Consider the following 16,037-nt stretch of genomic DNA (forward strand, 5'->3'; position numbering starts at 1 on the left):
CAACTCTCCCAGCCTGTCCTCCCAGCAGAGGGGCTCCAGCCCTCCCAGCATCTCCGGGGCCTCCTCTGGCCCCGCTCCAACAGCTCCGTCTCCTTCTGCTGTTGGGACCCCCCGAGCTGGAGGCAGCACTGCAGGGGGGTCTCCCCAGAGCAGAGGGGCAGAATCCCCCCCCTCGCCCTGCTGGCCACACTTCTTGTGATGCAGTGCAGAATGCCCGTGGCTTTCTGGGCTGTGATGGCACATTGCCAGTTCATGTTGAGCTTCTCAACAGTCAACACCCCCAGGGCCTTCTCCTCAGGGCTGCTCTCCAGCCATTCCCCGCCCAGCCTGGAGTTGTGCTTGGGATTGCCCCGACTCTTGTACATCTCTCTCACTTCCTGGGAGTTAAGCCCCTGCTCAGCTCTCCAAAAGCTGAGTTAACACCGAGCTCCGTGCTCACATTCCTCTCATCCTCGTTGGGCGCCGTCACAGACTGCGCTGTGGGGTTGTGCCCACATTCTCCCGCAGTGAACGACCCGGTGTGCACCAATGAACACACCACCCAAGAGCTGGGGTGTCCCCGCCCTTCCACATGGGGACACCAGGGCCCAGAGACAGCTGTCTTGTCACATTAAACCTCAGAAGCAGAATTATAATTTATAAAGTAATTCATAATGCTGAAAAATTAATGGACAAATTCGGTATCTATTGCAGTAAGCGATGTTTGTCGTCAGCCCCTGCAACAGCTTTTCATAGTTCCTTTTCAGAATAAAAACGTTTTTCAGTTTTAAAGAGGAACTTTATAGGAGCTACGGCCCCGTGACCCCAGGCTGGCAGGCTGATGGGGGCAAGAACCCCAAAGAGTATGAGAAATAAATAAATAACCTCAGTCTACGTCAGCACTGACGGTCACGCAATAATAATGGGATTTACCGGTGTGCCGCATGCGAGCGGTTACCCTTACCGTGACAGGTTTGTTGTTGTGTCCCCTGCAGGGGTGGTGCTGAGCATCGTCATCAGCCCGGGCGCGGGGCCGAAGCCCGCCTACCTCCTCATCCTCAACGCCAAAGACATGAGCGAGGTCGCCAGGGCCGAAGTGGAGGTGAACATTCCTGTGACGTTCCACGGACTCTTCAAAAGAGCGTGACTGCTGCCCGCAACACGTCGCCTTAGGTTTCTTCCAGCTCCGCAAAGGTGCAGTCTCCGTTTACAAGCACTCAAATTCCCTAAATTCCTTCAACATCGCTTTTTGTTTGTATGGCTACTTAATTAAGACGGAGCATTTCAGTTTTGTTGATGACTCTTTTTGAAATACTTAACACCAGGTGTTTTTTCAAATACACCCTTTGGCACAGTTTCCAGATATACGGTGCCAAGAACGCTTGTGCAGTTAAAACAACGCAAGTTTGGGATGGGGAGGTTTTTGGTTTTACAAAATTTAAACTTTGCAGCTGCAGCAGAGTTAAATACGTGTGAAACGGCACAGTGTAAACTCAACAGCAGTACACACGGTAACATGATGTTAAACAGTCTCTGTGCTCCGTTACATGCCTTGAGGAGGGGTAATTTTTAGCCTATACTGAAGTATTAGGGACTTAAATCACCTCCTGGTCACTCCTGTAGTATCCTCAGAGCAATGCGAGAGGAGCTGTTCCACAGCTGCTTTGGGAATGTGATCTGGCAGGCCCAAGGCGGTGCGGCTGGCAGCATTTTGTCCTTTACGGCTGAAAACGGCACACACTAGCTTCTGTCTTTTCTCTTGCCCATTCCCTTTATCAAAGTGCGGTTTCTCGAGTTCTGCATTTCATACGAAAACACGAATATGAAAAAAATCAAGCCGTTGTCACGGCTTGGGATGAATTTGCTTCCTTAGAGTGCTCTCAGCTTAATCCTTCCTTAGCACAAAATAAATTTTCAAGTAATGTAGTAAGAGGCTATGGTTCAAAATACAAACTTATGGCTAATAGACTTAAAATCCAGGATTCTTGTTAGTCTGCAATGGTTTAACATTTTTATTAATGGTATCAAAGAATTAGAAAATCATTTACATTATAGCTTTCTAGTGCACGGTGCTAACTTTAAAAGGCTGATTATTTGAAAGTGGCTGCAGTCACATTCTGATGACGGGATATTGACACGGAGATACGACCTGGTACTTCTGCTGTTCTGTAATCTCTAAGCACTGTGCAATTACCTAATTAAAAACAAAAGACAATATAAGCAACGGGCCTCTGAAACAAACAAACAAACAAAACCTAGTAAAACTTACTAGTTCTGCACTCATTCTGTTACGCATTTGTTCCTACTGTTTGCAAAACAACGAACATTTAAAACGAGGAGCTGTCGGCTGTGGCGTTTGGGGGAATAGATGTCAGTGTAACGCACCACCGGGGCAGGGGAAATGCAAAGGAAGAAACGTCCTCGGGATTCCAAAGTTCACACATTGCATAGAGACCACGAAACCATTTTAAAGTCACTGCGGTGATGAGAGAATTACTTTTGGAACACCGGGAAGCTATTTAGCTGTAAAACTCCAATGAAAATGTATTATGTGATAATCCATTTCTGTCATTACATGGCTACGCTCCTAAGATTAGCAGAACATCCTGCTCTTCCGCATCCATCTTTTTCTAAGAAGTCATCTTTCTTGGTGTCTTGTGACCACCAGGACTGAAAATACAGAACTAGTTTTGGTCTTGTAAAATCAAGATAATTCTCTGTTACGATTTTGTTAACATTTATCATATGGTGCATATATAATAGGCTCCTTTGCCAAAACCTTTTGTGTATCTTGTTGGAAATCAAGAGTCACAGTAAGCATTTTCCTAATTTCACTGTGCATGTCCCACTGCTACGGGAGCACACGTTGTCTTTTAAAGCCTATTAAAACCCCGGCACGTTAAGGATCTGAATGAGCATGTGTTGTCAGTTCAGAAAAAGCTAAACATAAATTCCATCTCTTAGCAAGAACTGGGATAAAGTAGCAAAACAATATTGTAAAAAAACCAGCTGAACATGCAAACATGAATTGTGGTGTGCTGCTGAAAACTACCCGAGAGTAACAATGATTCAACTGTCGCATATACTCTTTTCCTGTGTAGTTCCCAGAGAGAGGTAGTCTCGGCGGTCTAGTATTAGAAAATACTTCTCGGAGGTCTCCTACTATCAAAGTTCCCATAAACTCCACAGAAAATATTTAACATCTATGTACTACCATAAATGAGTACCGTAATTAGAAGGATTAATTGACAGCAGGCTGTATTTGTGATCTTTAAGTAAACAAGCACCATAAGAGCAAAGAACATTGTAAGTCTTGCTAATAAACAATATAACAAGGAAAAAGAGAAGAACAAAAGCGGCAGCTTTCAGAAAGAATCTAATAGAATAGATGTCTGCCAATTTATAAACTAAACAAAACGGGGGGGTGGCATCCCAAGTGTAAGCAGCAAATACAAGCATGAAGAGACAGCAGTAGAAACATCCTCAGACAAAAGAATGGAAGCATGTGAGCTGTGAAGAGCCTCAAAAGAGTGATGATACGGGTGATTATGCAAGACAGAAAAAGAAAGGATTTGGACACAGAATCAAATAGTAAAGTCAAGAGGTTCAACGAGGAAATGCTGTAGTCAAGTAACCAGAATCTAACCAGAATGCAACAGAAATTTTTTGGATAGCCTAATGGGGAAGAGAAAAGATGAGATTTGCAAAGCTAAAGTGTTGACGCGGAAGCATGGACAGATACACCACGACCAATATGATCAGGGTAAATGCCACCTTATTGCACAGAGAGCCCAGCCAATACAGACAATTTTCTCCCGCGCCACGCAACACTCAAACAATAATTGGTTACATGCATAGTTCAAACGAGCATCTCTACTATATGATTGGCTAGCCCCAGCTGTTCACTCGCCTAGTTATCTACTTCTATGTTTTAATTAAAATCCTGCTTATCGGTACATTCAGCAACAGTTCTTTCCTCCCTCAACATAACTCAGACGTTCACAAAGCACAATTTGACGTTCGACATTCCTTGAAGCTTACACTGTCGTCAACAAGTTCTCAGTGCTTGGGGTGCTCACAGGGTGACCACTGATCTCTAAAAATTCTCCCACACTAACGGCCACAGGAAAGAGTGAGAAGTGGGAGACGCAGTTCTGGGAATCAGCATGCCACTGATCTTGAGCGAGTCACAGCCTTGCGCACTGCCCGCAAGATCCTTTTGAGATCTGAGGATAAAATGTGCTGTAAAGAACATATAAAGAAACCCCCCTACCTTTCTAGTATTTTGAGGTAGAATTACACCATCATCCCAGAGTCTGGCAGAGGAGTAAAATGCACTGCTTTCTTCCTCTAGCCTGGAGAAGACAGAGTATTAAACAAGCTTAAAAACACAAAAATGTAACAAAAAACATCAGGCCAGTAAAACAAAATCATAGATGAGAAAGGCATACACTTCAATCTCAAGTGAATGTGCAGTGCCACTGTCGGAATTCATCAGAATCCAGCAAATAACGCGTAACGGAGCTGATCACTCTGCGGTACAGACAGTCCCCCACATTCAGAAGTTCGCCATTGTTTAACATACAGCAAAATATCTTGATTTTGGGGTTTGGTTTTTTGTTCTTGGGTTTTGATTTGTTTGTTGGTGTCGTGTTGTTTTTTTTTAAGTCAAACATGAGTGTTTCCTTGAGAAGATCCTAAGAGCAGACATGGAATTACATGGAAATCTAAAATAGTTTTCAGTAGATTCAGGTTTCCTCCGTTTAGTTGGGATGCGTTGATCCGCAAGATGACCAAAATTAGGTAATCTAACTAATTAAATCCCAGCGTAACTGCGAGGGTTTATGTTTAATGTCCTTACTTTTCTTTCAGATGTTTTAGCTCTGATTCATCTCCTGTACAGTCGTTGTCCCCAGCTTGTGGGACTGTGGAGAAATGTCTTGAATCCACAAGAGCAACTCTTGCATTAGGCCACAAGAACAGAAAGTTTGGACTGAACGATCTCCCGCACTACAAAAAAAAAAAAAATGCACAGGATAAACCTCACTGAAATTAATCACAAAGAGATGGCTGTAGGATAACACGATCGCGTTCAAGGCAGAATGTAATACAGTTTAATTTGTAAAGCGTTAATGATACAGCTCCTTTACCGTCACGACTGCAGCTCCTGTATCAGCACAGACACCCTGCGGTAGCAACCATCACAATCCCCACTGCCTTCAATATTGCTACTTTACGATTTCATTTTTCCTCCAGGCACTCCCATGTTGAATTCTGAGCAAAGACGGAGCCCTACCGCACTTGCCAGCGGCGTGAACAGCACACACCAGCACACGCAGTAGCTCCTTGATCACTGCAAACAAACAGCACGCGCCGGGAAAAAGGCGGGATTGGCTCCGAGGAGGGACATTTTCAGATAACTGGTGGTTTTTTTAGAACTGGTTCTAGGTTCTTAGATGCAAACCAAATTGTCTGCAATCACATCTTGTGATGCATTTCTTACTTCAATAGTAATTAAAATAATTAACTGAGTTAAATGCCTATAATAACAGCTGACTCTTTTAAAAATGAAGTGCTGTGAAATCTTGGTAAAGCGTAAAAAGTCTATTACCAAACCCATTAACGTTTACGCTACCCGTACCATAACATAACTGTCACTCCCGTAACAGCCTCCGATGACGACAGTTATTTTGGGAACAGCAGCACAAGCCACAGCAGCCATCATGGAGGCCTGGGCTTTCAATCTGTTGGAGTGAGCCTCTGCCTGAAAGGAAAACAAAGATTTGGGGTCCTTTAAGTCTTTCTTTCACACTGCCTCCGTCCCACCACGCTTGTAGTTCTACAGCATTTATCTCTTTACAATTCTGTACGATCATTTCCTCCACAACAGTGAGGCAGCAGCAATAACTATCGTAGCCCATTAGGCACTTACTTCACTAGGTAAATCAGCACAACAATTACAACCAGTGTGCAAAAACCCACAATACAGTGCAACCCCAGCTCTCCCAGGCATTAATTAGCAATGCTCAGATACAATGCAATTACGCCAGACTTTGTCCTAAGTGCTAGTGACAGTTGGGTGGAACAGGGCTGGAGGAACAGGCTCAGCTCAGAGAATCTAAAGTAGGTTTTACTACGAGGCTCTCTGTAGCCCAGGACAAAACATACTGTACCTTAACGCCTTCACTTCTCTAAAAGAGAAATATCTATTTTTCTGTGGAGCGCAGTGGCATCAGAAGAATCAACAGGCTGTATTTCAACGTAAAAAGCGCTATAAATTCCAAGTTTTACAGCCTGCATGCCAGCTGGGCGGTACCATTTTAGATAAGCATAGAGACCTTGCTTAAAATCAAAGAGAGAACACTAATAGAGAGATTTAAGAACAAAGTAATTATGAAGTTTCTTGGTTTAAACCACCAAAAGCCGTTTAAAAAACTATTTTCCTAACAATTAATAATTTTCAAACTGTAATCTTAAACAAGAACGAGGCATTACTTGAATTAAGCATATTGAACTAGAAATGCCATACCTGTGAGATGCTTGTTGGCTCCGCTGTATGTGGAGCGGTATTTTGGAAAAAGAGGATGGGAATGCTCCGCTGACTGCAGAGCTGTACGAAATGGCTACCCTTGAGAGACGCATCGTGAGACAGCTCCCCGTTGTTAGCCACGACCCCCACCAAGCGCCTACAAAATGACACGTGAATGTTTTCCCTTCCGAACCCCAGAAATTACGAAACTGTAGCTCATAATGTTCTGAAAGGATGGAGACAAATATCTGTAAATTCACAACGTAAAAGGTTGCGGTTACACGTGTCGTTTCATTCAAGGACCCTCACACACCTTACAGAGAAGTCTTACAGCACTCCTGGTATGTAAAGCGTGGAAGCTTTACACGGATTAATACCCAGAGGGCAGGTAAAGCTACAGCTGACCTGTCGGAGCTTACACTGCAAGAAAACACACAAGGTGCCGGGACTCGGGGCTCTCTCTAATTCCTGCAACATACAGTGCAACAGTCAATCTGAAAAATGTATACTTTCAACCTAAAGAGGCTCAAAAAATGTATTTTACTAGCTTTTTTTTTTTTCCCCTAATAGGATTTGACTGGAATGTTGTATGCTTCATGAAGGTGTTAATAATACAGTCTGATCTGAATTAAGCAAGGTTTTATTGTATGGGCATTATCCCATCTCCATCACGTGGGAGAAGGGACGATAGTTTTCAACTCAGTTTGGGAAGGAACACTTTTAAAGCTGTGGTTTCTTATTTCTTAAGGAATCTGCTGAGACTTCAATGTTCCAACTGTCTGGCTATGATTTTTGTGAACAAACAAATCACTTCAAAGTCATGAAAGCCATTGTGTGTGTCGCTCTCTGCTGCTATTGGTCCAAGACGTGATGAATTCGGAGCTCAGAGACAGAAGGTCAGGCTTTCTAGAAGCATTTTATTACCAGTTCTTAACCGATCCAGAACTTCATAAGCATTGTTATTGGAATACCACAAAACCTGATGATAATATGAAAGCTAATGAGACAAATACATCCATACGTTTCGTTAGTGAAATGTCATAGCCTTACCCTTCCACGTGGCCAAATCCTGTTACTAATGTTGTTCCATAATTAGCCTTGAATTCCTGGAATCTACTTCCATCCATCAGACGGCTCAAAATCTGCAAAGAAATATACTTTAGTGTGTACATAGATACATTTTTAGTCTTTACTACAGAAATCTAAGTGAAAATAGGATAGTTCTGCTAAAAGATATGCTCTGTTCAAATAGGAAGGCGACCTGCAAGAAGTCAACCTAAATGGGCATAGATGCCCTTTCACGTCTTACACTCCACTAACTACTCAATATGCGCAAAACATCAAATTTGTGTTTATGTTTGATTACCAACCACGTGTTTTGAGCCAAAGTTCAACTCCAAAACTATTTCAAAGTTACACAGCGCAGTTGTTCACGTGCATCAAAATGTTTTAACAAATCCCAGCGTGTGCAATTAGTTTGTGCGCATAGGAAACACTCAGCAGCATATTGCTCGTGCTTTTTTCAAACACGGTTTAAAGGCTGCCTTCAAAGCTACACTGCTTTCTACAGTCAATTCCCTTAACTGTAGGAATTTACCTCTGGAAAAGATACTGGATTCACATCCTTGGAGACAAAATCTCTGCTAGAACAACACAATGAAAATAGGGTGGGCAGCTCGGCACGTCTCTGCTTACATATTAGCGTCTGTCCCAACTTTTTTCAGTCGGTATTTTCATCAGGCAGTTAAGTTACAAGATAGTCTTGACTATTTGGGGGGTGGGGGGGGAAAGGCAAGGGGAAGGAAAAACAGGACACTAAAGGGGCGCACATTCTCAAGGCAGCCAACATAGTACAAGGCATACTGGCATCTTGCACGGTGCCTGGAAACAGACGGGGATCAGCTGTCATAATCTGTAGCGATCTCATCTCTAGCAGGTTTTCAGCTTAAATATTTTCTATAATTCTACAGAACTGTTGCCATTCTGCTTTGTTGCAGACTCAAGACAGTTTGGCAACCGATTAGGTAATAATACAGAATATCTTGGGTACTTCAGGATTCTCCAAGAGGGAACAGCCTGTTGCCTGCTAATCTGGAGCTACAAGATAAAGCAGACTGAAAGGATGAAGGAATACAGTATCGTCACCTTACCAATTTTACAGGAAGAGTACACCCATAATCTCGCGGCGCCAGTCCCAAGAGCTCATCAGAACTATACAGAGGGCCGTCATGCTCTACAACCTCCTCTGGCAGTGGATCATAATTTAATGTTGAGATAACATTTCGAATACATTCATAGGCTTCCTTTTCTGAAGATGCAAAATGGTCACTGCAGCCACTGACTCTAGGAGAGAGAGCAACATGAACTAGTACTGAATTAATGAAAACTGAATTCTGATGGAAAACCCAAACTAAAGGAAAAACTTCAACCTGCACTGTGACTCTCCAAACTCCCTGAAAACACTGAGTGATTTTGTTCTTGTATGAATGAGGTGAAAGCAGTAAGTCAGCGGAATTTCTGTGCAGCCCAACCCCAAAACAAACTCAAGGTAAGGAGTTCTTCCCTGGGACTTTTGTGTTTACTTATAATAAAGGAAGAGCTTTGAACTTATTTTCATGGTGATGTTGCAAATATAATAAAGGGAAAACAAACTTCAAAACTTATTTCAAAATAAGCACTTCCAGCCCGGATATAAAGACAGTAACTTATTACACGTCACACAGTTAGCTGACTGTCACACCAGTATTTGTTTGTGCGAGAAAGGTATGGAATCTGGTTAACATACGGACAGCATAGATGCCAAGAACAAAGCAGCAAAGCCAACTTTTTCCCCTATCTAGGAGGGAATAACTATTTTGACAACCACAGAAATTTCTGACATAGAAAAACAGCATTAAAGAAACGGTTAGATCGCTACTGTCAGGTTTATTTCCTGTTAGCTCATCTCCTGCCATGAAGCCCTCATTAACAACAGCGGCAGGCAGGCTTTCCATTTCTCCTCTTTGCTTCTCGTACTTCTACAAGCACTCAGATTCTTCTCCACAGCGAGTTAGTCTACTGTCTTCAGAAGCAGGCAAACGGAAAGACGACATACCACCTCTCCAGCTCATCAGTTTAGGGAAGAAAAAAGAACTTCTTATGCGTTTTCCCCATCATCACAGTATTTGAACACTCACAATTATTTTTTTAATATATGTATCCTGATAATGTTTACACTAGGAAAACAAGTGATACCATCCCTATTCCGTAGCTGGTCCCTCTGAGGCACAGAGGAACTGGCTTGCCTCAAGTCGTTCAGAAAGCACGTGGAAGAATGGGGAACCAAATCCAGATCTGTCCAGTCCCTGCTTCACCTCGTAACATCACTTAATTTTACTTCCATTTGGCTGATCTAACACAAAGACCCGTACCTAAGACAGAGAGCAAACAGTGTGATAGCAGGTTCCACTTTTGGCCCTGATCTTGACCCCTGTACTTATGTGAGATTTCTGTCAGAGTGAGAGTGTGTGTGTGTGTGTGTGTGTGTGTGTGTGTATACACACGCAGTGGAAGCAGAAAGTTCCTGCAGACAGTAGTAAAGCTGAAATTACAATGCCACGTTAGTTTTTTTCATTTCAAAGAGTAATATCTAGTCCCATGATACTCCCACATATATAACTGAATACCACCAATCTTTATAATAATTCATGTATCATTTCTACTGGGTTTTTTTCACTACAGGTTTTTCAGCCCTTGAGGACCACGTTATATCCTGTCACTGGAGTAGCTTCAGTCACATCCATTTCAGATAAAATGACAGTTTCTTTAAAGCTAAGCATGCCAAATTCTCTACTATTTTTGAGAATGATTTCACGTACTTAGAGTGAAGTTTGGCTCCTCCTAGGTCCTCGGGAGAGACGTATTCTCCTGTAGCAGCTTTTACCAGAGGAGGGCCAGCAAGGAACAGCGTACCGATTTTATCTATAATGACAGCTTCTTCTGCCATGGTTGGAACATATGCACCTCCAGCGACACAGGAGCCGCACACCACTGCCACCTGAAGGACACAGGAACCAAAACAAACCAAGATGCTGGAGAGGGGAGAACGGAAAGGCAAAACCATTACAGTTTATTTCAGAAATGTTCAAGAGACTAAATGGCAGCTTGGAGAACAATGAGCAAGAGATATAAGTACCGGCATGAACAACAACGCTGGTTTAGAGAGACTTCAACGTTTACTCTGAAATAACCTAGTGATTTGATGCTTTTCCACCACGATCAGTCTCTGAACACTCAGAAGATCCTTAAGGCTGAAGTATTCTGCTACGTGAGATACTATTTGAATCTCCCTTCCCCACAAATAGAGAAGGTGAGCTTTAGGAAATTTTTTGCATGTTTAAGAGTTGGTCCTAGAATCTGTATTAGAACAAAACTTTTTTCAGAACTCTACTGATCACACACACTCCACTTACTTGCACTCCAAATGACACCGTACCTGAGGGATTCTCATGGCAGACATTATGGCTTCATTGTAGAAAACTCTGCCACCGTGCAACTTGTCAGGAAACAGCTCTGACTGACATAACAGAGAAAAGACAGAGCGAGTTTCAACATTAACTACAAAAGCCAACGCTTCCTCTTTGCTCCATTCATTCACAAACGCATTGTAACCACCTCCGGGAAGATCACCACTAACAATCACACCTGAAAGTTTTATACACAGCATTCGCTACAGTATTTATTCCCCTTATGCATTGCACAATTCCACAAAAATACCCCTGTGTTTTGAAAGCAGAGGGAAGTTTCGTAATTTTTTGTGAAGCAAATTTATTCTACACACACTGAGACTGTGAACATGGAGAAGGGGAAGCTCGCGTTCATACTTTAGCTGTGAAATTACTTCAGTAGTTTCCCTTTTACTTAATTTTTGATACAACTCCTTAAGTCAGGTCAGAACTTTTTCTCTGTCGTTGCTTTCAGTCTGGAGAGGGAACAACTAGAGTCTCTGTGATAAAATAACCCCCATATATTGGAAAGTAACCCATGCAAATTATAGAATCATAGAATGGTTTAAGTTGGAAGGGACCTTAAAGATCATCTCGTTCCACCCCCCTGCCCTGGGCAGGGCCACCTCTCACCCGCCCAGGTTGCTCCAAGCCCCGTCCAACCTGGCCTTGAACGCCTCCAGGGATGGGGCAGCCACAGCTTCTCGGGGCAACCTGCCCCAGGGGCTCACCACCCGCACAGGCGACAATTTCTTCCCAATATCTCATCTAAATCTCCTCTCTTTCAGTGTAAAGCCGATCCCCCTCATCCCACGGCTCCCCTCCCTGATCCAGAGTCCCTCCCCAGCTCTCCTGGAGCCCCTTTAGGCACTGGAAGGCCACAAGAAGGTCTCCCTGGAGCCTTCTCTTCTCCAAATTCTCCTTTTACAGTAAGAATTTCAAAAGCTACATTTTTAAAGGCCATGGAGGTTATTGCATTACTATCACAAACATTACAATAAAATACAGAGTAATTTTATAGATTCTGGAGTTTAAAACAGAAACCTCAAACTACATACTAATTTATTAAAGGCACCAAAGCATTTCAGCACACTGAGAAATACCCACGCTTGGTCAGCACTTTGTCCCCCCACTGATACTCAAATTTCTAAACTTTGATTAGATGCTAAACGCAAGATTAGTCAGTGATCACCACTGTTACACATGTCCAAATCATCCCCTGGGCTCCGATTTGTGGACAAAACTCAATTTAAGTATAACAAACAATGAAAGCCAGCCAAGAAAACAACACATATTGTTGAGGTTTATTGCTAAAAATTAATATGATTAAGAGAAACATAGGTGCTTTCTTCTGTGAAGTGGCCCCAGTATTACCTGTAGTGGTAGGAAAGCTCCCCCGCTGTCAACGAGGTACACAGAACACAGCCTGTTCTGCATGGCTATTTCTTGAGCTCTTAATTGTTTCTTCACTCCAATTGGATAAATAGTTCCTCCTTTTACAGTCGCATCATTTGCCATGAAGACACACCAGACCCCACAGATTTTGCCAATTCCTGTTAAGTGGTACCACAGACACTTATCAGCACTCTCTAAAACACCACAGACAAAACAAGGGGGGGCAAATTAGAGCTAGGATGTTCTTTTGCTAATACTCTACCAAGAAGCTGCAAATTAAGTTGCAAATACTACACAGGGAAGAAATCTATTGTTCTTCTCTGGAATAACAAGCTGAAAGCCCATGACATTTAAAAAAAAAAATATCTAAATGACAGAAGACAGAACTTGAAATAAACTTATTTACTCCTGGTGACAATATAAGAGAAAAAAATACATAGTTTGGCTTCCAACTATTGAGATAACAGGGAAGGCGATTAAAAATTACCTATATAAAACTGAAAAAAGCAACAATTTGTGACAAAATATAGGATTTTATACTCTAATCTTCTAGTTACTTTTTAAACTGGAACTGCTCTTCAACATGCAATGCAGCAAGAGACTTGTCCATAATTTGAAAAACGTTACAAAAGGAATGTCACAGCTCCTGTGTCTCACAGTAACTTGGTGCCCTTTCCTTTAACTGACAACAGCTTATTTGACACATCATCCTAATTTTTTGAGACAAAAATTAGTAACTGCTAAGTAGAATAAATTACTAAATCCAGATGAAATGAAAGAACTTTTCTCTTTAAAGGTTTCTCCCAGATTTCCCAGCAAAAATTGCAGCAGAATAACGCAGTAGTGGCTGAAGTCTTTCATGCTGCTGTTGGATGGGACTGATGTTCACTTTTCCTAGGAAAGGACTCTCTTATGATACTAAAATATTCCATAAACCTGATGACATGTATCCTTTCTCCATTCCCAGTAAGAACAAACACCCAACCTTCAGCGAGCAAGGCTGGTTACTCTGGGAAGGTGTGCAGCACATACAGACTACAACTTATGCACGCTGCCTACAATCACCTACTGGTCACTGCACCAAACAGCATCTCTCAAATGATATTAAGGATCGTGTTGGTTCAAAACCCGTCTTCCTTCTGGGCTGCGTCTCCACCATGGGCTGCTCAAAACAAGACCCTCAACCCGTATCCATCTTTAGATCTGATACGAATCATATTTAAAGATACGAGCAATGAAACGAATGAACTTCGTTAATTCCCCGTTACATCTAATGTCACATTTGCTAGCAATTACCAGTAAGGCACCCAGCAGCAGGGACGTCACCATATGGCAAATTGAGACCTGCCAGCGGAGACAGCTCAAGAAAAGACTCATCGTCAAGTAGCAACTTCAGGCGTTCACGAACAAACAGCTTCTTGTTTCTCTGAGTATGACGCAAGATGGCACTTTCTCCCCCTCCTTTACTGACCATCTCCAGCAATTCTGAGTATCTGATTTAAGAAACAAAGTTTCAATTAATGAAAACCACTTTTACTTACAAGTTACGCTTCAGCAGATTGAACGTAGTACTTAAATGTATTGCACAGTTTTCGCATCAATGGTATGAGAATGGAGATGAATTCACATTTTCAGGTTATTGTTTCTTGCAAAGTGTAATAAAAAGCAAAGGTCTGTTATTTAAAGCAAGCATTTTAGTCTTGTTATTCAAAAATTGTCTGGTAAAGATTAAAAAAGAGGGAAATTAAATAAATATTCCATCTGTAGGTTATGTTCATAGCTGGTAGACATTAAACCCATATCCTCCCCTGGGTGGTTGCCCATATACACCACCACACGTTATTTCACAATAGATGATCACACTTAATCTCTGCCAGCAACCCCACGAGCAGAGTACTGGCAAGGGGCTGACCATCGGCAACGAAAACTGACTTTGAGAGATACTGCCCTACAACAACGTCAGCCTATATAAACTTGCAGCTATTAATAAGGCTAGCGTAATTTGCTAGTCCTAATTCAGCACGGACATTTATCTCCATGTTCCAACTACCGTAGAGGAATCCAGTCAAGGGATTCGGTTTCCCTCAACAAGTTCACCCGACAAAAATCAGGAACTGGTAAGTAGAATAAAATACTAAATCTAGTAGAAATGCACACTCCACAGCACAGAAGATATTACTTTAGAAGCAGTGAATACTGCAGTGCCACTACAGTCATCAAGAGAGGAAATGATTACCAGATGTTATTGCTGGGGCAGCAGCACGTACAGATAAACAACTGAATAAACCATAAACAAATGCGGTATCTTAAATAATTTTGGTCTTAAATAAGCCATGTTCTTCATTTATTCTGAATAAAACATTTTTCACCAAGATGCATCATCTTTCACTAAAAACACTGTTTGACATAACTATTAACGCACCACTCTGTACGTGACTGCATTATCTCATTGTGGCTTCCTGCAGACTGTAGAGATTGAAAAACCTCAGGAGGAAAAAGCTAAAGGGTTTTAATAATGTCATAAGTGCCACCACAGGAGGGCACAGTGTGTTTGCCATAGCTTTGCTTCCAGCTCATGTAACATTCCCCTGAACAAAGGCGTTTGAATTTTTGCCATCTGATCTTTAAGGACAAACACATAAAACACATTTTATCAGTGAATCGCGATTAATTGCAATAACCGCCACCTACTCCTTCAGGAGGGATCTGTAAATGTGGGACTCGCTGTTTATGTCTTTGCATTCAAAATCAAATATGAAACAAAAATTTATGAAGGTCTAGAAAAAATACTTCTTGGCAATATATGCAAAACAATGTCACATGGCACTATTGCAAATACAGTCTGCACTTAGATTTCGGCATTTCAGTCAACATTTAGGCACCTCCTTCAGGGGGGCTGAAATTCTGAAGTGCTGATCCTTGTAAAATTCACTCTGCGGAGAAGCTGCCGAGAAAAAAAGCAGCCAGCAAACTAGTTTAAGCTTCAATATGGTTAGGTTAAAAAAAAAAAACAAATTATTTTTTAATCTCTGGACTTTTTAATTAGCACTCTTCCTATGTTAAAAAGTTCCTACAAGTGCCCGCAAGTAACTCTCACATCATCTCACAAGTAGCAACATTTTTAAAACACCACAAAAACAGCTTATTACCTTTTAATAACAGCCTCACTGTTCCTTAAATTTTCTTCAAACACATGTCGATACACAGACAGGATACGTCCATCTAAAACAGGGTAAGTTTTTGCATACCGTCTATATTTTGCTCTATTACTTACTAAACGGCGGGGAAGCGTGTCGTGTGGCCATTTCAACCCCTGATTCTGCAGTACGTGTGCTGACTGTTTACCGTGACACAAGTCCTTATATTTTCTTTCAAACACGCGATTTAAGGTTCGTAACCTCGGGAGCAGCGGCGATGCGGCACTGGGGGGCCGTCTGCCGAGGCAGCACAAAGCCGCGCCGTTCCACATGACCCCTGAGGGCTGAAGGGAGAACAAACAGCATTTATTGCCCCCTCCAAAAAAAAAAAAAAAATATTAAACTTCATATTCCCTCGCCTGATGAGGCAAAGCAGGCACCACACCTCAGGCCGGGACCGTGAGGGAACCCTTCCCGCCTTGGAGACCCCTGAGGCGGCGGTGCCCCCGGGGA

General features: G+C 42.3%; 2 protein-coding genes across 2 annotated transcripts in view; one reads left to right on the forward strand and one right to left on the reverse strand.

Annotated features, from left to right (window-relative positions):
- Positions 1-1,196, forward strand: part of RPE65 (retinal pigment epithelium-specific protein 65kDa) — a 9,738-nt gene extending 8,542 nt beyond the window's left edge. Inside the window, exon 14 of the mRNA XM_009883959.1 lies at positions 975-1,196. Within this exon, the coding sequence (XP_009882261.1) occupies positions 975-1,126 (152 nt within the window). The 3' untranslated portion in view covers positions 1,127-1,196. The remainder of the gene's footprint in view (positions 1-974) is intronic.
- Positions 1,197-1,970: 774 nt separating this feature from the next.
- LOC104285496 (methylcrotonoyl-CoA carboxylase beta chain, mitochondrial-like) lies at positions 1,971-15,856 on the reverse strand. Its single transcript, XM_009883960.1, has 12 exons — positions 15,537-15,856; positions 13,684-13,880; positions 12,367-12,545; positions 10,983-11,063; positions 10,366-10,544; positions 8,659-8,851; positions 7,559-7,650; positions 6,509-6,665; positions 5,621-5,743; positions 4,841-4,989; positions 4,253-4,334; positions 1,971-2,173 (listed from the first exon to the last, which is right to left on the reverse strand). Exons 1-12 carry the CDS (start codon positions 15,854-15,856, stop codon positions 2,090-2,092), a joined length of 1,836 nt encoding a protein of 611 aa, XP_009882262.1. The 3' UTR covers positions 1,971-2,089.
- Between the last annotated feature and the right edge of the window lie 181 nt (positions 15,857-16,037).

This window comes from Charadrius vociferus, unplaced genomic scaffold (genome assembly GCF_000708025.1).
Source record: "Charadrius vociferus isolate BGI_N301 unplaced genomic scaffold, ASM70802v2 scaffold423, whole genome shotgun sequence".
Classification (NCBI taxonomy): domain Eukaryota; kingdom Metazoa; phylum Chordata; class Aves; order Charadriiformes; family Charadriidae; genus Charadrius; species Charadrius vociferus.

Excerpts from the sequence above, each read along its gene's own strand:
- LOC104285496 (XM_009883960.1), bottom strand. The coding sequence starts at position 15,856 with ATGTGGAACGGCGCGGCTTTGTGCTGCCTCGGCAGACGGCCCCCCAGT. Across the intron at positions 13,881-15,536 it reads AGTGAGGCTGTTATTAAAAG|ATACTCAGAATTGCTGGAGA; the intron begins GTAATAAGCTGT and ends TTCTTAAATCAG. Across the intron at positions 5,744-6,508 it reads AGCCAACAAGCATCTCACAG|GCAGAGGCTCACTCCAACAG; the intron begins GTATGGCATTTC and ends TTTTCCTTTCAG.